The sequence below is a fragment of the Penicillium atrosanguineum genome, assembly GCF_028827265.1.
Source record: "Penicillium atrosanguineum strain IBT 20685 chromosome Unknown utg000008l_segment0_segment0, whole genome shotgun sequence".
In the NCBI taxonomy this organism is placed as follows: domain Eukaryota; kingdom Fungi; phylum Ascomycota; class Eurotiomycetes; order Eurotiales; family Aspergillaceae; genus Penicillium; species Penicillium atrosanguineum.
The window spans coordinates 2,047,514-2,070,872 of NW_026623140.1; the positions used below are offsets into that span (position 1 = coordinate 2,047,514).

Sequence of the window (23,359 nt, forward strand, 5' to 3'; positions counted from 1 at the left end):
TTCTGGAGTTATACGGGCATGTTTTGAAGGAAACTCTCCCATAACGTCTTTTTTTTTGTGTTGATGTTTGATTTGACTGTATATTGGCCTGAGGGGTCTTGCATCGAGCCATCTGCTTACAAACTTGTATATTATGGATTTAGGGTCAAAGACGTGGTTGGAAGGCCGAACGTGGACCACAAGTGACGCTCATTCAAGAGCAACTGTATCTTTAACAAATTTTATTATCCTACTTGATCAATTTTTGCCCAACCATCAACGTGGCTGCTCATTGCTCACTCACATGAACACCTTCCCAATTAGATATTTGCTACTACCGTTCCTTCAATCTCCCTGATCACCTGATTGTGGTCGCGTGCACATGTTCTATATAGAGAAACCCATCCTCATCTAGAAGGTGTCAACAAGAAGCTTTGGAAGTGAGGCAACCACTCTTCAAATACGTCTCAGTCTACTGTGGCTGCGTGTCAAGTATGGCGTCTCTCATTGCCGATGTCAACACATGGCTTTCACTTGTCAAGCAAACCGCTGACACTGCCGACACACTCTCTCTGATCCATCCTTATCCGCTACATTCACAAATCAGCCAAGCTACATCATCTCCACAAATTTCCAGCCATTACAGCATGGAGTTTGCGGTAGACACTCTGCAACAAGCAGAAGTTCCGAAGAAACAGGACACAGGAAGCCGCTCCAATAGCCTCGTCCCACTTACCGGCAGCGAGTTTCCATTCTTTTTGTCCATGCCCACAAAGGACGACGACCTTCAGACAACCGCTCGAAAGATGCAAAGCATAGCCAGCGTCATCTCCGGTGGCCGCACCCTGTCCATGACCCCGGGCCATGTATCTACCCGAAATGGCTCGAAGCCAAAGCAGAAGCACAATGCAGAAGACTTTGCTAGACAAGGTATGACGGGCCCGGAGATAGCTCAGTATGACGCATGGAAAATGGGTCTCATTCAGCTTCCCACATTTGACTGGTACCTGAACCGACTCCCAGTAGGCCCTACAGGTATGCGAACTTTCTCACGACGTGCAATCGCCATGGACATTATCTGGAAGCGGCCGGGCTTCGCCCCAGAGCATGCCGCCTGGCTCGCCGTCCACATGAACTTCATGCTACCAGTCGTCAAAGCAGTCACAAAAGTCCTCATGGCTGCAGAAGAACTTCAACGGAACGAACACTTACAGATGTCCTATTGCGATATTGCTGAGATGGAAATGCTGCAGCTTATCAACAGTACCGCCGAAGAAACCGTGACACGTGAGAGAGAGCGAATGAGAATGCTGAGGGACTCCATCCACAGGTCGCAGGCAGTGCTGACGAACCGGATAAACACCCTTGAGAAGTAAAAGGGTGGTTGCTTGTTATGACCGGTTGAGAATGTGATTGATACGAGACGTACTTGCACCAGCGGCTCTGGGAATCAGTCTCCGGACCAAAGACTTCGCTTCGTACGCTTGGCCCACTCATGCAACAGGTTGAACTATGACCCGATACAGTCGCCAAGAGGCCAAGAAGTTTGAGACTGCGGGCGGGTGTCCATTGGTCTCGGCGAAGTGCCTAAAGGATCCATCTCACACCCTACCGAGCATCCATTCAAGACCCATCTCGTGTTGCTGAATCTCGCGATAATTCCTTGTCGGAATAATCCGATTCGACCTCAAGGGCTCAGGCCTGGACCTGACGTCAGGATTTGCAGGTCCGTCGGATCCCCAGATGACAGGGCCGATCAGCGTCTCAGATCTGATACCTTGGTGGTATGGGCCAGAGTGTTATTTTCATTATTATTATCACATATTATCATTATTTCATCTCGGGCTCTTGCAGGGTGCAGATACACCTACTGTACGCAAAGCCGGTGCTCCGGGTAACCCGGGCATTTTCATATTACCGTGCTCGAACAGGCAACAGTAATGGCTTTCGCCGTCCCAATATTGCGCTAGTCAAGAGGCAACAAGGATCCCCACTAGTATGGTACTCTTTTCGGGGCTCCGAAAGATGGTAAGATGGTAACTGCCCATCGGCCTGATAATTATTTTTTTTTTCTTCCACACCCAACCCCGAGCCGATTATGCTGGTTTATCTGCAATCAGCACAGAGCCCTGACCGTATCGGGAGATCCGAGAGAGAGTGAGAGAGAGAGAGAGAGAGAGAGAGGGAGAGAGACAGATAACGTACAGGGTTCCAACGCCACACCGGAAGGGGGATCCAACAAGGGTCCTTTAGATGACCGAATGGGCGCCCTAGCGAGGTCGGACCCACGCCAGGACCCCCAAAGACCCCAAGACCCTCATTGACCGAAGAATGTGGACAATCTCGGCCGCTGAGTGGCTAGACCCTGGCCAGGTCTGCAACCCTGATGGTGATTCGCGCCTCGATTTTCCTGTTTTGGTGCTCGTTATGCGGGGACTCGAGTTTTAGTGCGTTCGCAGCCAAGACCAAGACTGGGAGAAAGATTCCAGTGCTCGACAATGCTGAGAACCTGCGGGTGACTTCCGTGAATGCTAGATTGCTGCAGGGACGACACCTTCCTCCGTGAAGTATCCCCGAAGTAGCCGTGCTCTGTTTCACACACTGGAACGCATGGGAATGCTCTGATCTATTTTCATCTGGCTGCTCCCCCCGGTCTTCCTCTTTGGGTGATTCTCCTTCCCTGGTTTCGCTCCCCCGGCCCCGTTAGACCTGCTGGAACTGGTCCTCTTTCCACTCGGACCGCCTTGTTTCCAAGACCCTTTTTCTTCTACCCGAGCACTGACTGAGCTGGGCGGTGGATTCGTAGGGTCTGACTCGCTGGCGCTTTTGCTGCGGGGACTGTTTCCTTTCCGTCACCTGTGGTTGAGTTAACGGACCCTTAGCATCGGGTTCCGCCGTGAGAAGATATCATTATCTTCTCCTAGCTACCGATCCTGCCTTTCTCCCCAACTATCGGACGATGCGCATGAAAATCGCGACCTTGGCCCGCCCGCTTCTATCTTCTACACGCGTTTGAGGACCCTCCGCGGTCGCTCTGGTGGACATAACAGCTCACACTCTCCCCATCCGACCATGGCTTTCAATTCAGGGCTGAGCCCGATTGTCAAGCCTTGGGTATTGCTCCTGCTATTGGCCCTGCTGCAGTGCAGCTCGGCTCAATTTTGCTCCTTCTTGAACAATGGCTGCATCGACCCTCTCGCCCAGACTGCCGTAAGCTTCGACTTCCAGCCTCTTTTCACCGACCCCATCTATTTCTATTACGGCTTCGACGCTAGTTCTTCGGGCAAGGGCGAGGGTCCCATGACAAAGACTGGGTTCTGGCTTCGGTATCAGGATCGTCATGTCAACAAGGACGCCATCAATCAAAACATGACTTCAGAGGTTGCGCTCCGTGTCGGGAATATGACTGCCACGCCATCGGGAACCAACAATGGATGTGACGGTGTCTGGGGTACCCGATGCTCCAACGATATCAAGTTTGCCATTCAACAGACTATATTTCTCCTCTCTTCTTCAGGCCGATACTACGACCGACCTCTTCAAAAGGCTTTGGAGCATATGATGCTGGTTCCGCCGCATCTTCCCAATTGCGTTTCGTTCGTGTTTGACGTTGCCGCAATCCCGGTTCAAGGTTCGTTTTTTTACCCACTCGAGTATCATTGTTGCTTTCACAGTATGCTAACCACCTCGCATAGAATTTGCGAGAGAAGGAGACGACCAGAATGTCATCGTGATGCCCTCGGGATCTGGCGAACGCCCTTGGCAGGTGTTTTACCTTGATGACATGACTGATCACCAACAAGCTTCCCAAGTCGCCGTTGGAATCATCACTCGTGGTCCATCTCATAACAGCCCACCGCCAATGAGCCCTAATGAGATCCAAGTCGAGCTTGTGTGTCTTCAAGCTCCCCAGAGTCCGCCGAGCGGATCATCTTCAAAGGACCACGATTGAAACCTACTCTAGGGATGGTCATTGAACCATCCATGAATTTCTTACCTTTCTACCTAATACCGCGCCGCCGGATACCCTCGTTCACAACAGAACGCGACCAAGTTCATGAACGGCAGTCCAGTACTAATTAGTCGCTCGAGCAACTTCCATCCGGCATTGATCGTCTACCATACGTGATGACACCTTGCATCTCATAACACAAGTCGTTGATACATTCATTGTTGCCTACTCTATCACGGCCTACATGCTTACACAAAGGGATCAAGAAGCTGTCACACTCATCAATTCGTCACGAGTGGAACATCCCATAAAGAACGAAGCCTGCCCTGGCTTTGGCATTCCTGTGGTATTGCCAATTCACAGAGTCGGCCATTTATTATCAGCAGGCTTCAAATTGCCCGGTCCACGGAAATCCTCCAGAATATCCGCTTGCTCACTCAACATGACTCGATCCGTCTGAATACCAATCTTCGCAAGTCCACGCCACCGCTCCAAATCTTCCGGGTTCCGCTTATCGCCGTGCGCCTCCTTGGCCTTCTCCCAATGTCCCTTGGAGAATCCAAGCATGGTGGTGATCCGTCGTCGCGGGATGTCGTACACGAGAGAACACATTGTGCCCGTCTCTTCGAGCCAGTTACACTGCCATAACTCCCCGGGGCGGATGCACTGGTACTCTGCCGCCTGGAAGTTGATTCGCCCGGCCATCGGTCCGCCATGGATAGCATAGTTGATGCGGTCCTCGTTCTGGAACCACATCTCATAACGCCATTTTTCTGGCTTGCCCTGTTCATCTTGCGCGGCATAATCATAGATCAGATGGCGATCTCGCAGGTCTGCGTCGAAGGTTGATCCTTCCAGGGATGGACGGACAGGCATTTTACGGAACGGAATGGACGGGCCTGAGGGTGGATAAGAGGGTTTGGACGGGATAGAATGGTCGTTCGATATAGACTCAACAAAGTCCTTTGTGATATTCTCAAATGATCTCTCGATTTCGTAGCGTAGCGTTGTAGAGTAATGTTTTTCTCTCGATGCCTTCTACATTTCACTTATATAACCACGGACGTCCCGAGGTCGTTTTCAAGGCCGTGGACCCATCAGAGACGCCACCCAAGCTAAGTGCCGCGACACCGAACCGGATTTCCCGACACATCATCACTCGTGCCGGCGTCCCGAAAAGTAACTTCACTCAAGTTGCTTGCACTTCCTGCTTTGGGGGTTTGCGATGGAACAAGGCTTGAGGAAGGTCATGACATCACCACTTTGAAGCCCTCGGAGCCGGTGAGCACATGCCCCAAAGTAGCATTGTAGATGTATTCTATTGATAGATATACGATGCTTTTTAGCTCCGGCATGGATGCCAGGTGATACGAACCTATATTCCCGATGACTATATCGCCTTGAAAGGGTGTACTTGCGGGGAATGGTTCCACACAAACCATGTGATCCGGGAAGCTCGGGGTATATTTTGTATAGCTCTGTGTCTGGATGGAGACCGGGATGTGCCTGACACAGCACTTGAGTGATTGGCGTGGACGATCAAAGCTTATTGTGTAGTTCTTCGGTGGTTCTGGGGCGTGGTTCGTGGGTACAGCCCTCCCGAGAAGACCATCTCAAGGGGCCTCTACACTTGGGTTTCAGCTCTTTTTCGACATTCTTGCGGGCGACTCTTGAGCGCTCGTTGTATCCCCTTTTCTTTGTTTCTTTCCCAGAATACCCCTCTACATGGCTTGGAACACCTATGGCAGGGTGTAGGAGAGTTTAGGCAATCCCGGCAAGATCCATCAACTTGGAGCTTAACTGAATCTATGTTGAAGTAGACCGATCCGTCCTCAACAACAGCCTCTTTTTAGTTAGAGGCGTCTTATACTTGTGGTCGTTGATTGAAAAAGGGGTTTGTGAGGTTCACAACAAGATGAAGCGAGACGTTCGAACTGTGGACAATCCAAGCGCCCTGTGAGGAATTCGAGGTGAGATGCTTAGTTTGACATCCCTGGGCAATGTCGCGCCGAGTCTTTATTTTGAACCTGCCATTTTTTCCTTTGACTTTCATTCCCTGGATGATTATTTTCCTCCGCAGAAGTGCTTTCCTGTCCCTTTCGGAGTAGATGATCACGTTGCACACCGCTAGCCTCTGATTCGTCACGCTTATCAGGAACGAATCGCGCAATGGCTTCACGATATGATTGTTATGCCCTCGAGCATTTCATGAGGCTGTTACTCATGTTTCAGGCTATTCTGGGGTGGTTCCCGCTCGTCAATGCTTCGGCAGGTCTTCCTGGAGCTTCAGCCTATGTCGCTGCCGCCGGGTTTCCCACTTCGGCGTTCTCGTACGGATTCTCAAGTTCAATTGAAGTCTATCGCTGACAAAAGCTACAGTTCCTACTATGAATCCCCGGCTCTGCCGACCAGACAGCCTCAACCTATCATTTATGATCCAGTGCTCGATATCACCTTCCCTTATGAGCTGACAACCCCCGATATCATCCCTGAAAGCTCAGACGAGGTTTATTTCCCGGTTCCAAAGAAAAGGTTGACTTGGGAGGAGAAAGATGAGTTGATCGATGCCGTTGTCACTAACGTGACTGCGATCATCAAATCAACTGAAAAGAGCAGCACTTGCTCTAAATGCAAGGAGGCACTGGGCTCCGCCAAGCTTGCGGCATCGTATGCTCCTCTCCTGGTACCAGATGCCATGACCAGTTTGTGCAAAACCTTCGAGTTTTACACGAATGAGACTTGTGATGAGAACTTCCTGGATCAAGCTTTCGGTGCAATTTGGACCCAGGTACTCGCTCTTGCCGATGTGTCAGGCCAGGATGGTGACTACATCTGCCATACGCTCAAGAGCGACTTTTGTCCTGAGCCCCCACCTCGTCCATTGGATACATCCGAGCTGTTCCCTAAGCCCAGGCCCGATCATGTTCAAGTTCCCGAGGCAAGTGGCACGCGTTTGAAAGTGCTTCACATGTCCGACTTCCATCTGGATCCTCGATATGCAGTCAGCGCGGAAGCAAACTGCACTTCTGGGTTGTGCTGTCGTTCGGACAACTTCAATACTCAGTCAAATCAGAGCGATGCTCTTCTTCCTGCTTCGCCTTATGGGTACTTCCTATGCGATACCCCGTACGATCTGGCCTTGGCAGCTTTGCAGGCTGTTGGTCCCCTGACCGGTACTAGCAAGGGTGCTTGTGGTGGATCACTGGCATGGACTATTTACACTGGCGATCTTGCCTCGCACGACCCCGAGCTTCAGATGTCCCGAGACTACATTGAATACGCAGAGACCAGTGTTTTTGACCTGCTCAAGCAATATCTCTCGGGGCCCGTTTTCTGTGCGTTGGGGAATCATGACTCTAGTCCTGCAAGTATTGATGCCCCACACAGATTTCCTGGGCGATTGGGTGAACAGATGAGTTGGAATTTCAACCACTTGTCTGCCTTGTGGCAACATGAGGGTTGGATCAGTCGCGAGACTGCAGAGGAAGCACGAACGCACTATGGAGGTTACTCAGTCAAGACCCACCATGGACTCCGCATCATTGCCTTCAACACCGGTGAAGACTTCTACCATTGAACTTGAGGCCTGGCGATCTAATTTAATGCAGACTTCTGGTACAAGAAAAACTTTCTGAACCTGGTCAACACTACCGAGCCCGACAACTCAGGCGTCTTCTCATGGATGATCGAAGAGCTCCAGAAGGCCGAGGACCGTAGTGAGCGAGTCTGGCTCGTCGGTCATGTCCCTAGTGGCTGGGACGGTTACAACCCGCTGCCCGATCCTACTAACCTCTTCTATCAGATCGTGGGCCGGTACTCGCCGCATGTGATTGCCGAAATCTTCTTCGGTCACAATCACGAGGACCAATTTATGATCTATTATGCAAACAACGGCACAGTCCAGAATGCAGAGACTGCTCTCGTGACCGGATGGGTCGGTCCCAGTATAACACCTCTCACGAATGTGAACAGCGCATTCCGGATGTATGAGGTTGACTCGGGCAACTTCAACGTCTACGAAGCATATACGTTCTTCAGCAACGTGTCTGAGTATTCCGGTCTCCGCGACAATGGGCCCACTTTCCAGCTTGAGTACTCTACTCGTGAGACTTATGGGCCGGCTGCTGGATGGGACAAGGATGATCCTTTGAACGCGACTTTCTGGCACCGTGTGACCGAGGCAATGGAGAAAGATCGAGAGCTCGTCACTTTGCAGAATCATCTGCAGGGTAGGAAAAGTGTGAAGTCTCCCATCTGCGATACGGCCGAATGTCAGAAGGCCAAGATCTGCTACATGCGCAGTGGCAGTACTGCATTGGGCTATCAGTGTCCTCAAGGGTAAGTTTTGCTGTATTGTTTATATAGACTCTCGGGTGTTTTTGACACTATTTAGGTATGGTTCTGTCCAGAGCCCTTTCAAGAAGCACTGAGCGGTGGCCCAGCTTAGGTGTTCGCATTTGATCTGAGAGGACGGGTCTCCTGCGATCTTAACATAGCTCCTCATGTTGTGAACGAGCATTTAATTCTAATAAAGTAACTCGTTTATCCCATTTTGCTTTCACGTATTGTCGGAGCTCCAGGGCTATCCAAATGCCTAATAATCGCCGGTTTGGCGCCCTTCCAAACCGCCGTGAAACCTTGAAAGTTGATACATATCCGATAATCTGCCTGATTGATTATGTTCAAAATATTGGAGCACCTTGTCAGGAGCACCTTGTCAGGAGCGATTGATCTTCTCACCGTTCCAAGGCTCATACCCACATATATCTTCCGTGTTTACTTGGACATGCTATTGTGGGGGTGCTTCTTTGTGCCCAAGAGAGACTAAGCTTCTTGTTGGCCTCATATGATGGCCTGTTTAAAATTATTTGTGACATAGAGCATAAATAAGATCCTCCATCATAACAAACGGGTTCCATAACTCAGTTGGTTAGAGTGTGGTGCTAATAACGCCAAAGTCGAGGGTTCGACCCCCTCTGGAACCATTTCTTTTTTGCATTTAATTTTATTCCTCCTTCGCATCACGTTCCAAGGTTCCGTCTAGCCTTATTACGTTGTTTCTTTTTGCTATTGGCTCAAGCTCCAGGTTCGTCCCAATTTTAGGTGGCGTAAAGTTTCACTATTGACCAGTCTATACCTAATGCACCGAAGTGCGTGTGCATATGATAGTTATCCCTAGCAAACCATTTCCCAATTCAAGTTTCGAAAAATGCAGGGATGAAAAGAAAAAACAGGCAGCAGGTTCAGCAAAAAGAAAAAGAGCGATCCTGGCACAAGAAACTGGTCGAGGAAAGGGTATGACCCGCAAATCGCAAATCATCGGTGGGGTAGGAGTGTCACCTCGGGGTGGTCGTAGAGTCGCAGGAAAAAAGTTAGCTGACACCGAGACTCATTTTGTCATTGACCGAGCTCCGCAGCTACCTCGAATCTTGATCAAACCCTTCACATCGATTAGCTCTGGGTGCCGAGGGCTCCCGGGCGCGTCGATGCATGACGTAGGGACTTCTTCCCCGTAACTTTTCTATATCGTCATCATGTCCCTCCGAGCCTTCCGTGATTTAATGCCCACGCTGCCCTAAAGATCAGCAGTAACGCTGTCCGACCGACCTATCTACTTTCTCCTTGTCATATCCTAATCACCAAGGCCTTTTTTCTTTCTTTCGCATACCCTACCTTAACTTACCTTACCAGCCAAAATGAGTTTGCGGGTTGTTCAGTTGGGTCTCCGTGTGTGGGAGGTATGTTGTGATCGAGGCGTTTACTGCTCTATAGCTAATCCTCGTGATTTGCAGTTTTTGTGGACTGTCCTCATCATGTCCCTTGTTGGTAATATGATCGCCGAGGCATTCGCCGGCAACCCGAGCTCGATCAACTATGTCATGTTCGTGTCGGCGTTCTCGATGTTCACGCTCTTCTACCTGTTCCCTGCTTCTTGGAACTCGGACTGGGCCATTCACCCCATTATCATGATCATTGTGGACGGACTCAACGCTGTGTTCTTCTTCTGCGCTGCTATTGCGCTGGCTGCGAAGCTGGAAGCCCACTCATGCACGAACAAGGTATGCAAAGTACATCTTCACAGTCAGTTCATGGCTAATAACTTCTCCCAGCAATACCTCATTAACAACGAAATTACCAACGGCGCCCACAACATGACCAAGCGCTGCCGTGAGGCCCAGGCATCGACTGCCTTCCTGTGGTTCGGCTGGGCTGGTTATATGGCCTCCGTCGTTATTTCAGTCTTCATGTCCCGCACCTCTACCTCGACCATGCGCGGCCGCTCGGGCAGCCGTCGCCGCCCCAACATGGCCCAGGTCTAAACTTGGAAACAAGTAGGTAGACCTTCAGACGTGGTCGTGGAAGCTCCTAGGGTGACCTTGACCTTGAGGCTTTCTGCGGAGAAGGTCTCTCTATCCTAAGGGACGCGAGAGCTAGTCTTCAAGACCACGAAATACATCACGACTTACGTTTGGGATGGCGTTAACGGGCCAGGGTTGGAAGGACGAGTGTACGATTGACGGCTCTGCTTGGGAATTGACTGCATTGGTCTTCCTGCTCGTAGGAGGAAAACGATCTTGGAAATTTACTTTATAATCTGCGAGGGACTTGGGGATAATTGTTTGAGCTATTGTGTTATTAATAATCGTTGATCTGGATTTTGATACCGAATGTACGAGCAATCTTGATGCGACTGTTAGAGATCGCTGTCGACACCTTTGTCTTTGTAGCTGTATAGGTGTACATGAGATTGGCACCCAAGGGACGTCGAATGTATTGACAGCTTGGCGAATCATCTAGACTCGTGTAGTTCTCTGATTCTACTCTGGTCTGGATTCAAATCGGTTCTAGTTCACTTGACCGAAGAAGTAGACGGGGGGTATGTTGTGAAGTGACCTTGGGAGGCTGCGGCTGCGTACCTAAGCATAGCGTTGAGTCACCCTGAACGTCGAACCGTGCGTAAAACACACATTGTCTGTTCACAGCTCAATTATTCGGAAATTTACAGAAGGTCTGAATACCTTCACTGACAGGTTTCAAGCTAGGGCACCTGCAGCGGGGCACCTTCCCTCCGCTCCACCCAAAGAATTTCTCCAGAGCTCGGATCCGCCACGGCTTCATCAACTCCCCGGTTTCTCCATCCCTTTCCCCTTCCACCATCAAAATGCCCGTCAGGTGAGAATGCCAATGTGAATCCCGAGTGATTGCGTCCAACTGACTGGTGACCAGCTACTTGATTCTGCTCTCCCGACAGGGCAAAGTGGTGCGTCCCCGTCCTCGTGGCCCACCCCGATTTCGGTCCACCTGGCTTGAAGCCGACTAACAAATCTCTGCGCAGCGCCTTGCTAAGTGGTTCACCACTCTCTCTCCCAAGGAGAAGGCCAAGATCATCAAAGATGTGACCCAGCTGGTTCTGTCGCGCCGGACGCGAATGTGCAATTTCCTCGAATACAAAGGTGGCTGCCCCCCATACTACCTACCGCAAACACCTGCACTTCCTTACTGACCACTCGGCCCTGCAGACTCGAAAGTCGTCTACCGTCGCTATGCCTCTCTCTTCTTCATCGCCGGCTGCTCATCCACCGACAACGAGCTGATCAACCTCGAGATCGTCCACCGTTACGTCGAACAGATGGACAAATACTACGGAAACGTGTGCGAGCTGGATATCATCTTCAATTTCCAGAAGGCATACTTCATCCTGGATGAGCTGTTATTGGCGGGAGAAATGCAGGAAAGTAGCAAGAAGAATGTACTACGGTGCATCAGCCAGCAGGACAGCCTGGAAGATATGGAGGTAAGTCTGATACAATTCCCCCGCCTCCCCCAACTCCCATGGGATGCGATACTTGGAGTGTCTTCCATCGTGGATGTACATTCTTGGAGATCCTTGGCCCTTCCTCCTTATCCCATATTACACTTCTCCCCCCTTCCAGGTGCGGGGCTAATGCTCTCCCCAGGTTGAGGAAGACGTGGTCACCAAGATCATGTAACGACGGAGCGACTCGTGTTTTTTTTATTTTTTATAATTGGCGTAGCGACTTTTGTTTTATATACTGATAATACCAACCTGCCAATTCAGGACGCAGAAGATATCTCTCGCAACCTGGCCGCAGTCGGGCTCTGAACTGAACTCTGAAGAACTCTGAACTCAGAACGAGTGATCCATGGATTGGGCCACTCGTGAGGTCAGTGCGCCTTTTCACTGGTGAGCTGGATCGACCACGTGATTGCAACCTGCAACCCCCCTCCTTATCGTTGGCCTCGAGTTGCGCTGCCCTTTATCATCTGCCCTGATTCCTTTGATTCCTCTCTCTTCGAATTTCCCTCATCCCCAGCTGGTTGCCTTCACTTCTGCTTGCGGCTATCTGGCTCTCTTGCTCTGTTATCGCCGATCGGGCCCCCCATCTCCGCCTCCGCTCCCGGCTCCGGCTCCGGCGCGACCACCCGCGTCATCTCATCACCGCTCAACTCCAGCGCTTCAGCCACGTCTTCTCTCACCATCGCAGAATCGACCCAATATCTTCCACAATCGACCAATTTGATTGCTAGCGTCTACATCGCTCCCTGCTAGGATGAAGGTAGGTTGAAGTCTCCTTGGTCATCATGGTGACACATCACCTATCTCTCTCTCCGGTCGGCTTTACTCACCGTTGGTTCCCTTTAGTTTCTTCCTCTCCCAGAGTTTGAGGATGTCACAAGTTCTCTGAACTTCGATACCACCGACTGTCATATCGTGGGTGGGTGTGATTTGTACACGACCAAGGCTGCGCGATCCGACCGGAAGCTTTACAACCACATCGAACAATCGCTCGAAGCCCAGTATGAATCAATCCTTCGCCTCTCTGCCTCTTTGTCTCCACCAAATGCCCACGAGGCCGCCGAAACCCTGAATCTGTCACGCTCAAGTCCATTCGGGCCCCTGAGTGAGCACTCGAGCCGTCGCACGTTCGCCTATCTCATTGCCACGCTCAATGCAAGCCATTCAGACTACGATTTCTCACATGTGCTGCGACCCACCGATTTCCGCCGCGAGCGCCACCCCAAGCGTGTCATGAATACGATAAATTCAACGCTATACAATTTGCGGCCTCGCGAGTCCATTGATTTCTCTCCTTCATCCCCAGCGACCCTTTCGGGGTCATACAACAGCAGCACTCCTGCCTGGGGCCCGCGGATGTGGAGGATCATGGACGACCACATGTCACTCAAGGAGTGCTCAGTTTACTCGTACTCACCGGAGGAGGATCCAGCCGACGCTGACGACGGAGCGATCTGGAGTCTGCATTACTTCTGGTTCAACCCCTTGCGGAAACGCGTTTGCTATCTCTACTTGCGAGCAATCCCCATTCTCAGCCATAGTCCTCCCGAGGATAGTGAGATGGCCGTGACGCCCACAGGCAAGCGAAACTTCGACGATGGATACTTGACTCCAGACCTCAGCTCCAGTAAGCGAGCGCGCTACTGGCTTGGAAGCCGAGTGGAGTCTTCGCTACGTCATCAACAAAGCGACGATGATGACCTGGATCATCAACCTCCGCGTCCTGTGATAGAGGACGAGGACCAATTCATGCTCAGTGATGAAGAGATTCGCTCGCGCTCACATAGTAAGGGTATGGTGAGAGCGATGAGTGAAGAGATTGCGGATGCGATGGAAGTTTAGTGGTTTTCTGCTTCAGCTGCTCTCTCGATTTGTTCTTTTTTTTCTTCTTTCCCGTTGATCGGTGATTCTTTCATAATAGCCGGAGGAGTTCGGTCTGATATTGAGGTTCTTCGGGCTTGTGGCGCAATTCAACCTGCATATCTCTTTTGCCACGGGCGTTGGGGGACGAGACTAACACTGAGGACGCTTTTTTTTCCTCTTCGGTTCTGCTGTTTATACCTCTTAATGATACCTATACCTATCTGCCAGTCTTCTGTCAACCAAATGCCCGTTGTACGCTGCATCTAGGCGTAGAGCTTCTTCCCGAGAATTGGCCATTGATCTTCAATATTGAGCCTGCGAGAGTAAGCAAGCACCAAGGCTGACGATGCATCTAACACCAAGTATTGCACCCGACCGGTAGGGTGCCTCAGTAAACACACGCCACTTACGTCCGTACTCTAGATTCTCAAGGCACGATTTAGGTACATGCTATGCACTAGTAACTAGGTATATTTTGAGCTACTTGAAATGTCTTCCGGTAGACATAATCCTGCCGATGTACCTAGGTGCATATGTACAGAGAGTGCATTACATGCCCGTATAGATCGATGGTGGCCCGTGCGCAGATGGGGCAAGCTGTCCATTCTCCGACTCCTTCCACTTCCTCCACTTCCACCAGTCTATTGACTCCACGTTAACCAACTAATCATGGCCGACGAGGAGGAGCGCATTAAAGCTGAGAAGCTGGCTGCTGCCAAGAAGAGGGTATTTTCTGCTTCGTTCTGACGACGTGGCGATCTTCTATGGCTAACAGGTACCGTGTTTTGCAGGTGGCTCAGCTCCAGAAACAGAAGAAGAAGGCCAACAAGAAGGCCTCAACCGCGACAGATACATCCAAAGATGCTGAGTCTGCTAAAGAGACTGATCCCACCGAAGAACCTTTGACGGAACCTGCGGCTGAACCTGTCCCCGAGACAACATCGTCAGAGAACCCCGAGGAGAAGCCGCAGGAAGAGACCGCGGTAGAGACCGAAACCTCCGAGCAACCAGAAGAAAAAGAACAGACCGAGAGACCCGATGCGCCTGTCGAGTCCCCCGTTGAACCCATGCCCCCCGCCCCCACCTCTCCTGGTTCAGAGACGGACGCTCAACTAGCCCGACTAGATACCCCCCGAGCCGGCCACACCCGCCAGCCGTCGCTGTCGATCCAATCTAAGATGCGCTCGTCCTCATTTCGCAAGACTTCCGTGTCTCACGGCAGCCCTTCCCCATCTCCGGCCTCCACTCTCAAGTCTCCTCCGCAGTCACTACCGCCCCTGACCGGGGATGGAGATTCAGTCCATGAGGTGTTCCAGAAGCAGTCTACGCGGATCAGTGAGCTTGAGAAGGACAATAAGCGCATGGAGAAGGAGCTAGCGGATGCGACGAGCCGCTGGCGCAAGACGGAGGATCAATTGGAGGATCTGCGCGAGAGTAGTGTGGATGTGCCAGAGCTGAAAGAGCAGTTGAAGAAAGCCGAGGAGAAGGCGGCGAGCATTGAGACATTGGTAAGAATTCCATATCTTTGGACAAGTGACACAGGCTGACCCCGTTGGAACAGAATGAGGAAATCGCTTCGCTACAACGGCAAAACTCACAACTCCAGTCTCGGTCAAACAGAAATAATGCCAACTCTACACCAGGTTCATCAGATTCACCACCGGCGGATCTCATGCGTCAGCTAGAGTCCAAGTCGGCCACTATCGAGGCTATGGAATTGGAAATTTCCAATCTACGAGCACAGGTCACCTCACAATCATCCTCTAATGAGGCCCATGAGAGCCAGCTCGCGGCATTGGAGGAGAAAATTACAAACAACCAGATGGCGCTTGAGCGTTCTCAGCGTGAACTGGCAGATACGAAGCAAGCTCTTACGCGCGCTTCCGAGAAGGCCGTCAAGGAAGGCGTGGACAAGACATCAACCGAGACTCTGATCAAGACGCTGCAACGTGAAATCGAAGAACTCAAGAATGAGAAGAGTGAGGCTGAGAAGAAGATCGAAACTTTCGATAAGAAGCTCCAGGCCATGGGCAACCTGCACAAGGAATCCGAGAGCCGGCACCAAGCCCGCCTCCGCGAGAGTGAAAAGATCGAGAAAGAAATTGCCGTTATGCGGAAGAAGCTAGCTAGTATCGAAAACGAGAACCTTCGCCTCCGTGAAGAGCGTGACCGTATTCGCAAACGCGAGGCCGGTGGCGGCGCAGACGACGAAGCCCTCGACGAGCTCGAAGACGAAGAACGTCAGCGCCTTGAGCGCCGCATTCGTGAGTTAGAAAGCGAGAACTTTGATCTACGCCGCGGCGTCTGGCAAGAGAGGCGCCAGGAATTGGCCGGTCATCAGTATCCCGAGGAGGGCGCTGAGTCTGCCGGTGACGCCGGTGCTAATGCGTTCGATGATGTTGACCTTGTTGGTGGACGGCCTGACCATGCCCGTCGCCGTAGCATGGCCGCGCAACAGCACTCGTCCTTCTCGACTGTTCTGTCTAGTGGCTTTGCTGCCTTTACAGGATCTGGTAACCGCTCTCGGGCTGGATCGTCCAACCCGCCCCATCCCCATGCCCCTGCTACGCGTGGCAGCCTCGAGTTGCTCTCCGAAGAGAATCTCGACGATGAATTCGACGAAGCTGAGTTCGCGCGCGCCCAGGCGGAGGAAGAAGCGCGCAAGCGTGTCGAGTGGATGCGCAATATTAAGAGTAAACTGCGCGATTGGGAGAAGTGGCGGCTGGACCTGGTTGATAGCCGGGCTGGTGCCGAGGGCGCAGGAGTTGGCATGGGCGAGATCTTTGAGGTTTGAGATTTGGTCTGCACAAATCCTCGTCCTCGGGCGAATTGGGCATTTGGGGTGGCGCTTGATATTATATACCATGATATACCATGATCTTGTCTTCAATACAACTTCTGTCTGCTTGTAATTATCCTGCCATAGTCCAGACATTTGAGCATTCTATCGACCAGGATAGAGGAATAAAGGATGTTTTGAACCTGGTCTTGCTATTCAATCCATTTGGGGACTACTTGTGTACACAACTATACAAAAACAACTATAAAAAAACACACCAAAGAAATGCATTCAAAAACAAATGGTAACTCCTCAATCCGAATAATGCTTCCCCGTCAAAACACCCTCTGTCTGCCTCCGTCTCTTAATCAAGAAGTCGCCAACCCACCCCGAAATCTGATAAATCCAGCCACCCGTGACAAGCACGCCGGAAAGAGTGTTAATGACACGAATGACGAGAGCCAAGAATCCACTCCGCTCTTCACTGATCAGCAACATAATAGGCTCAATGTTGTACTTGAAGAATATGCCCGGAACGAGCGTCGGCGTCTCGGGGATCGGACCACTCTGGCTAGTCGCTGCATACTGGTTTGTGAAGATGGTGTTCCGTCCAGACCGGGTGTTCGAAGTGTATGCGTCGAGCGCGTTTCTGCCCTTAGAATACAATGTTGGAACCACAGAAAGGAAGTACTGGAACTTGTGGTAGTGGCTTTCACTTTCAGCAATGGTCTTGTCCAAAGGGTTAAGCAGACTCGGGTAGTGAGGACCGAAGGAGAGCTCGGTAATCATATGCGAGAAATTGAACGCTATACTCCACATTAGTAAATCCAATCCTACCCAGAACCCCCCAATTCAGGAACCAAAACATAAACAGAAACATACCCGAATGATCCAGATGCGGCGCCATCTCTCTATACCCATGACCCCTCGCCGTAATGTGGAAATCACCCTGCACCTTGTTTCCCTCGAGACTCCCATAAATGCGACAAGAATCCGCAGTTTCACCCCAGCGCATACGCGGCCCCTTGGCAAACTTGCGCCTTGAGTTACGGCGCACCTCCCCAATAACATGGTGCACGTGAGCATCCGCCTCCTGCGCGCTGATCCTCTCGTCATCCTCATGGCTAAGAGTTTGGTACTCGTGTGTGCCGCCGTAGGTCTCGTAGTTGCGCTTCTGCATCCATAGCAGCCAGCTTGTTTCCTCGCGCTTGAGGAGGTCGCCTGCGAGGATGCGGTCGCCGGCGGCATCTTGGATGTTGACGCGGAGGGTGTCGCAGGGCATATTGACCACTATGTCGAGGTTGAGTTGGAGGTCGTGCGAGACGCCTTTTTCAACGCTGAAGTGGTGGTGTTCTGAGCCGCGCCACCATGTTTTGAACTCGGAGAAGCTGAAGAGGGTGCAGACGAGGAGGATTAGGACGGTCCATTGGCCTCCACGGGCGGAGGGGGTTGTGTACGAGGCTTTCGTCTTGGCTGGAGAGGGAATTGTTAGGTAGGGTGATCTTTCACTTGCAATTGTGTTCAATTGAAGAGAGAGAGCTGATGAGCTCGAGGGAATTGGCATGAACTTACGGAAAGCGTCAAAGGCCTTTACCCCTGAGAGGCTGGACTTTTCTCCGAAGGAATCCTCGTCGAGGCCCTTAGAGTCGAAGCCATTCATTGCGAGAGGGTGGACATGAAGAAGTTGGAGTCGGAGAGTCGGAAAGTTGGAGTGGAGTAAACACGATAAGGCGATGAGGCCAACTAAGCCGATACGCGGACCCACATGTCTATACTTGAACTGCACTATAGATACATTAACCACGAAAATAGAAAGAATAGCCAATTCATTGCTAGTTCGAGCTCTATAGAGCACTCATGAAGCTCTCACATGAGAGATGCAAGCGATAAAAATGTACAACAGGAGCAAAAGCCCCCGGGGAAGTCGTGAGATAACGAGGGACATCAACGAAAGACATGGAACATGGAACATGGTCTCAGTAAACCCCTTCACAAAAATCATATCAGGGCCCAGATGCAAATGCTGTCAACAAACATAACGGGTATAGGATGGATGTCGTCCTGTTTTGAACTCCCGGTTTCGCACCGGACCAACAAATGCCGACATGACAAACCACCTGATGCATGGGAAAAAAAAGAAAAGAAAAGAGAAGAAAAAGAAGAAGAAGAATAAACAATTATGATTACAGGGCTTGAGAAGAACAAGATGAAGTAGACGTTACTTGGTCCTCTGTAGTTGGTCAGCGGTTTGAGGTCTTCAGAGGTCGTGTCGACTGGCGCCGGCTTAACTCACTAAGCTAGTCGCAGCCGCCGCCGTCGCGAGATCGGTTTTCCCACTGATGCTTCGTGCTGAAGCACGGGGCAATGCAGTTCCAGACGTGCCAGTAGGATTGTTGGGTGCTCGCTTGGCGGGGCTGGACGGCGGAAGGCCGCTGACGGTTGAATGGCGTTTCCCGGAGCCCTTGACGGGAGAGTTTCCGGAGGCATCACGGAGACGACCAGACGAGCCAGTCTTCAAGCTGTTGCCCGGAGGCTCGGGAAGCGGACGTGAGCTAGAGGTGTTGGTGCCTCGCTTGGAGGGTGAATTCATCGCGGCGTACATCCGAGGCCGAGAGTGCGCCTTGACGCCGGTGATAAACTCGTGCTTCAGGGCGTCGTGAGGGGTCAAACGGCGAGCGGGATCCCAGCGGAGACAACGGGCAAGGAAGTCAAGGAAAGCTTCATCATCGCATCTCAGGGCTTGCCTGAGTTCCTTAGAGCTCGGACGGCGGCGACGCCCCTTGGACGAGACGGTCAGGCGAGGTTTGCCCAGAGAATCAAAGAATAGCTTCTTGCGAGTGCTCTTCTCGATCAAATGCTTCTCCGGGGGTCCAAACACTTCCATGATGCAGGCCAATTGTTCCTGCTCATTCTCACCAGGAAAGATGGGATAGCCGGTGAAAAGCTCAGCCAGGATACAGCCAAGACTCCACATGTCAATGGGCATGCCGTAAGACATTCCAAGAATGACTTCTGGGGATCGATAGAAACGACTCTGGATATAGGTGTAAACTTTTTCGTTCTCGAAGCAGCTCGAACCGAAGTCAATGACGCGGATCTCCGAGTTCAACGGATGCACGAGAAGAATGTTCTCCGGCTTCAGATCACAGTGAATGACCTTCTTGGCATGCAATAAAACCAAGCTGGTAAGCATCTGCTTGGTAAACCGGCGAATGAGCTTGAGCGAGAAGCCCTTGAAGTCATGTGCCTTGATGAACTCGTACAAGTTCATGCCAAGGAGCTCGGTCGAAATGCAGAGATGGCCACGGAAGTAGAAGCTCTGTGTGAAGTTGACCACGCTGTGACGGCGATCGGGATCCCACTCCTTGAGCTTTGTTAGGAGGTTGACCTCAATCAACGCCTGCTGGTGGAAACGCTTCTTGTTGCGAATAATCTTGATTGCAACCAAAGCGCCAGTCTTGTGGTCAACACAACGCACGACCTGACCGAAACTTCCCTTGCCGAGAACACTAACAACCTCGTAGCGGTAGGCCAAATGGTCACCCATCACAATGTTGTAATCACCCCGATCATCATCGTAGCCAAAGTTCGCAGCGCCTGAATGGAGATCACCAATGTGCTTCTTGGCATTCTGGGTGCCGCAGAAGAAGATATCCCGATAGTCAATGATCTCGCCGCGCTCGAAGATGTTCAAGTTTGCCATCTTCAGAGCCTGAGCGGGACTGACACGATCCTTCGGCCCTGCCTTGCGACGCAGATCATCCAATTCTTTCGCTGCAGTCTCAAAGTCCTTGCGCTTAGACCCCAGTCTCCTCATCTCCTCATCGGCAATAACGACATCTGCATCGACATTGGTATCAACCGACCGAGAAGAGGCAGCAACGCTTGATCGGGCAGAGTTGATGATCTTGTGAACTGGGGAGACATAGGAACTGGAAGCACGGTTTTGAGAATGCTCACTGGCACCGGACTCATTGGAATGAGTAGGTTCCAGACGCAAGCTCCGATCACTGCTGACACTGGGCTTCCGGTTAGCAGCTTGCTTCGAAATGCTCGACACAGATGACTGTCGCCGGGGTTTGAGGAATGACGACTTGACAGTGGGACTGGTTGATGGAATGGAGGACAAATTATTCCACGTCGCAGATGCAGGAAGCTTTGGCGGCGGCATGTGATTGTACTTGGTTGAGTCGGAATCCGTTTCAGAAGACTTGTTAGCCTTGGAGTTGCTACGAATCCGGGTCACAGTCAATCGCTCCTTGGGGTTAGAGACCGGCGCAGGAGCACTTTCTGGCTCCGATGGCGTCGAAATCTGGCTCAATCTCTCCGCAGCTGGTGTGAAAACCGCACTTTGCGTTTGAGGTCGCGGTCCCGTCAATTTGTATGACTGCGAGGCTCGGTTGGAATAATCACCACTGGCCTGATAGCGAAGTGCATTGAACTCAGAGCCACTCTTTGGTAAAGTGTATGATGCGTAGGGTGAGATGTTGCGTGTGCCATTGGGCGTTTCAAAGGCACTGGTACTGCTGGCAGTCCGCAGCGCTGCTGAAGAGGTAGAGCTCAATGCAAAATGCGATGTGCTACTCCGAGCTATCGTGGCAGGCCCTGTATCTTCGTCATCACCATAGCCCCAGAAATTGACCTTTGAAGCAGTCATCGGGGTACTAGGAGTCTTGGAGGTGATTTGATTGGATGGGGTATATGATTTCCGTTCCTCAGCCTCCCTGTCCTTCAAGGCTTCGATTTTGGTTGTCATGGGTGTACCCAAAGGAAGCAGGTTCAACGGGGGAAGCTTCAGTGGCTGCAGACCCTTGCGACCCACCACAGTAGAATTTCTTGTGCGCGATTCGGGTGTCTTTGTAGCGTGCCCACGAGTGTAGTCAACATTCTCGGTGGTAGGGACCCGAGCCTCCGAGTCTGAATCCCGTGAAGAAATGTTAAGAAGACCGATATCGACCGGCAGACTGGACTTCCTTGGCGCCGGGAAAACAGGCGCATCAAGCTCACCCTTAGGCGATTCGTAAGCCTTGGGAATGGCGGGCACTGGCGGAACCTCTTCCCCGGTGGAAGAAGAGGAGTTTTGCTCTGTGCGTGGTTTCGGCGTGGGTAATCGAGAAGAGGAGAAGTTCTGAGACAGACGCGGTTGGAGCGAGCTTCCAGAATTGCGAATCGAGTTGTAACTTGTGTTTGATGACAATGATAATCCAGAGCTGTATGATTTGCGGTTCGGGTCTGGAGTCGTTCGGTTGGAAGAAGGAGTGATGCTTTTCCTAGGGAGAAGAGAAGGGGATTGGGTTGATGACACAGGACGGATGGGAAGCGGCTCTGTTGGCGTAGGAGGGGTGTGAGGCATGGGAGGGATAGTTGGCATCATTGACATTCGCTTAGCTCGACGTGCATCAGTTGGACTGACAGTGCGTGCACCCAAGCCGGAAGCATGGGGCATAGTAGACATGCGCTTGGAGGAAGAAGAGGGAGTTGTCACTGTTGACCCGGACGTGTTTGACGTGTTCCTGACTGGCGTTCGGACCGCATTGGTTGAAGAAGACCGTGAGTGGTCGATCGTACCGGTCGCAGTTAAGAAGGTGCTACGCGGCTCGCGAGGAGAGGGTTGCATAGACTTGGCTTTGAGGCTGCGTACAGACAACGGCACTCTGGTATCGTCCCGAGGTGGTTCGATGGGTTGACCACGAGGCCGAAGGACATTGTTCGGGTCGGTCCGAGTCGTATCCATACTGATCTTACGAGCGCTCAGACTCGCACGCCTCGCCGAAGCATTTGTGGGACCAAAAGCCCCGGAGCTGATAGACTTTCGTGATGCTCGAGAATGGGCAGGACCAGCATCGTTGGGCTGTGCGATACTTGAGCGACGGCCCCGAGCATTGCCGGATGTCGTTGATAGTCTCGAGGACGTTGGATTCATGCCATTCAATCGTGACACCTCGCTCTTGCGGCGAGCCGAAGCACCTCGTGTCCGATCCGAGATATTGCTCTCGTAGCTATTGGTTGTCCAGTTACTGTTTGTTGACAAGGCCGAATCGCGGTTCTCAGACGCCGGCCCACCAATTCCGGGCATGGGAAAGTGGTTTAAGGTGGGCTCGGTCATGATGCTGTTGTGGAAGTCGTCAAAATTGATCGGCGCCAGAAAATCCATGCTTTCTGGCGGGGTTTGACTAGTATCCATTTTCGACAGGTTTCCCACACTTGTGGATCGCAAATTGTAACCTTTCGTGGAATCGTTCGTAGCGTCAGTCGGTGAAATTTCGGGGTGAAAGTAATTGTTCGTTGGTTTGCTATAATCGAGATATCAGAATTTTGAGCATTGCTTCCCCACTGCGGGCAGGGAACAGGGGGCTTGCAAGTGAAGCCTACCTCCAGCGCGAGTTATCTTGCGGCCGGGGCCCCTGAGGGGCCTGTTGGCCTCGAATGGACAACCTTCTTCGACTCATATCCCCTGAACGTGGTCCTGCTACACCTCTCGAGGACTGCGAATCAACAGTGGTCTGGGCGTTCATGTGAAAACTGGTTGAGGCGGATTTCTGGAGGCGTCTGCGAGCGGGAGTCTCCGCTGAGTTCCGAGTGTTGGTTAGCAATTGTCGTATCCTGATGAGGCTTTGTGCCCTACCTCCTGAACCCGAATCATCGTTTCTGGAGGGATTGGATGACCGTGATTGGGCTGTTCCGGACTGGCCCCTCCCTGAAGCCTGCGACGAACTGGCCTGCATTATTCCAGATGCCACGCGGCTTCTAGTAGAGAGCAATCCTCAAATCGACAATCCGCGCCGGATCTGAGGGCGAGATACAACTGACAGGAATGATCACAAAGAAGAGCAGCACAGTCGCGCGACCCGGTCGAAGCGGTTACCGGTCCATGTCGGGGAGAATCGAGTAAAGCCTTCTGCGGTGCCCGGGCGAGGGGTCTGGCGTTGAGAAATAAATTTGGTGTAGCTCAGGTTTAGGTTGCTGG

At 51.8% G+C, this 23,359-nt stretch overlaps 9 protein-coding genes across 9 annotated transcripts; 6 read left to right on the forward strand and 3 right to left on the reverse strand.

The window, feature by feature from the left end:
- Positions 1–473: 473 nt before the first annotated feature.
- On the forward strand, positions 474–1,355 carry N7443_010286 (uncharacterized protein; the record flags this gene model as incomplete). Its single annotated transcript, XM_056890342.1, has 1 exon — positions 474–1,355. One exon carries the CDS (start codon positions 474–476, stop codon positions 1,353–1,355), a length of 882 nt encoding a protein of 293 aa, XP_056736833.1.
- Positions 1,356–3,051: 1,696 nt separating this feature from the next.
- Positions 3,052–3,931, forward strand: N7443_010287 (uncharacterized protein; the record flags this gene model as incomplete). The annotated part of the gene is made up of 2 exons (XM_056890343.1): positions 3,052–3,610; positions 3,675–3,931. The coding sequence occupies 2 exons, from the start codon at positions 3,052–3,054 to the stop codon at positions 3,929–3,931; spliced, it is 816 nt and encodes a 271-aa protein (XP_056736834.1).
- A 357-nt stretch (positions 3,932–4,288) lies between these two features.
- Positions 4,289–4,807, reverse strand: N7443_010288 (uncharacterized protein; the record flags this gene model as incomplete). Its single annotated transcript, XM_056890344.1, has 1 exon — positions 4,289–4,807. One exon carries the CDS (start codon positions 4,805–4,807, stop codon positions 4,289–4,291), a length of 519 nt encoding a protein of 172 aa, XP_056736835.1.
- A 1,293-nt stretch (positions 4,808–6,100) lies between these two features.
- N7443_010289 (PPN1 endopolyphosphatase family protein) lies at positions 6,101–8,361 on the forward strand (the record flags this gene model as incomplete). The annotated part of the gene is made up of 4 exons (XM_056890345.1): positions 6,101–6,261; positions 6,311–7,488; positions 7,540–8,269; positions 8,325–8,361. 4 exons carry the CDS (start codon positions 6,101–6,103, stop codon positions 8,359–8,361), a joined length of 2,106 nt encoding a protein of 701 aa, XP_056736836.1.
- Positions 8,362–9,627: 1,266 nt separating this feature from the next.
- Positions 9,628–10,251, forward strand: N7443_010290 (MARVEL domain-containing protein; the record flags this gene model as incomplete). Its single annotated transcript, XM_056890346.1, has 3 exons — positions 9,628–9,669; positions 9,724–9,990; positions 10,042–10,251. The coding sequence occupies 3 exons, from the start codon at positions 9,628–9,630 to the stop codon at positions 10,249–10,251; spliced, it is 519 nt and encodes a 172-aa protein (XP_056736837.1).
- Positions 10,252–11,093: 842 nt separating this feature from the next.
- Positions 11,094–13,592, forward strand: N7443_010291 (RNA polymerase III-inhibiting protein MAF1; the record flags this gene model as incomplete). The annotated part of the gene is made up of 5 exons (XM_056890347.1): positions 11,094–11,104; positions 11,159–11,192; positions 11,268–11,385; positions 11,452–11,726; positions 12,597–13,592. The coding sequence occupies 5 exons, from the start codon at positions 11,094–11,096 to the stop codon at positions 13,590–13,592; spliced, it is 1,434 nt and encodes a 477-aa protein (XP_056736838.1).
- A 690-nt stretch (positions 13,593–14,282) lies between these two features.
- Positions 14,283–16,407, forward strand: N7443_010292 (uncharacterized protein; the record flags this gene model as incomplete). The annotated part of the gene is made up of 3 exons (XM_056890348.1): positions 14,283–14,339; positions 14,405–15,121; positions 15,175–16,407. The coding sequence occupies 3 exons, from the start codon at positions 14,283–14,285 to the stop codon at positions 16,405–16,407; spliced, it is 2,007 nt and encodes a 668-aa protein (XP_056736839.1).
- Positions 16,408–16,704: 297 nt separating this feature from the next.
- Positions 16,705–18,052, reverse strand: N7443_010293 (endoplasmic reticulum-Golgi intermediate compartment family protein; the record flags this gene model as incomplete). The annotated part of the gene is made up of 2 exons (XM_056890349.1): positions 16,705–17,198; positions 17,275–18,052. The coding sequence occupies 2 exons, from the start codon at positions 18,050–18,052 to the stop codon at positions 16,705–16,707; spliced, it is 1,272 nt and encodes a 423-aa protein (XP_056736840.1).
- Positions 18,053–18,676: 624 nt separating this feature from the next.
- On the reverse strand, positions 18,677–23,117 carry N7443_010294 (putative protein kinase; the record flags this gene model as incomplete). Its single annotated transcript, XM_056890350.1, has 2 exons — positions 18,677–22,685; positions 22,765–23,117. 2 exons carry the CDS (start codon positions 23,115–23,117, stop codon positions 18,677–18,679), a joined length of 4,362 nt encoding a protein of 1,453 aa, XP_056736841.1.
- Between the last annotated feature and the right edge of the window lie 242 nt (positions 23,118–23,359).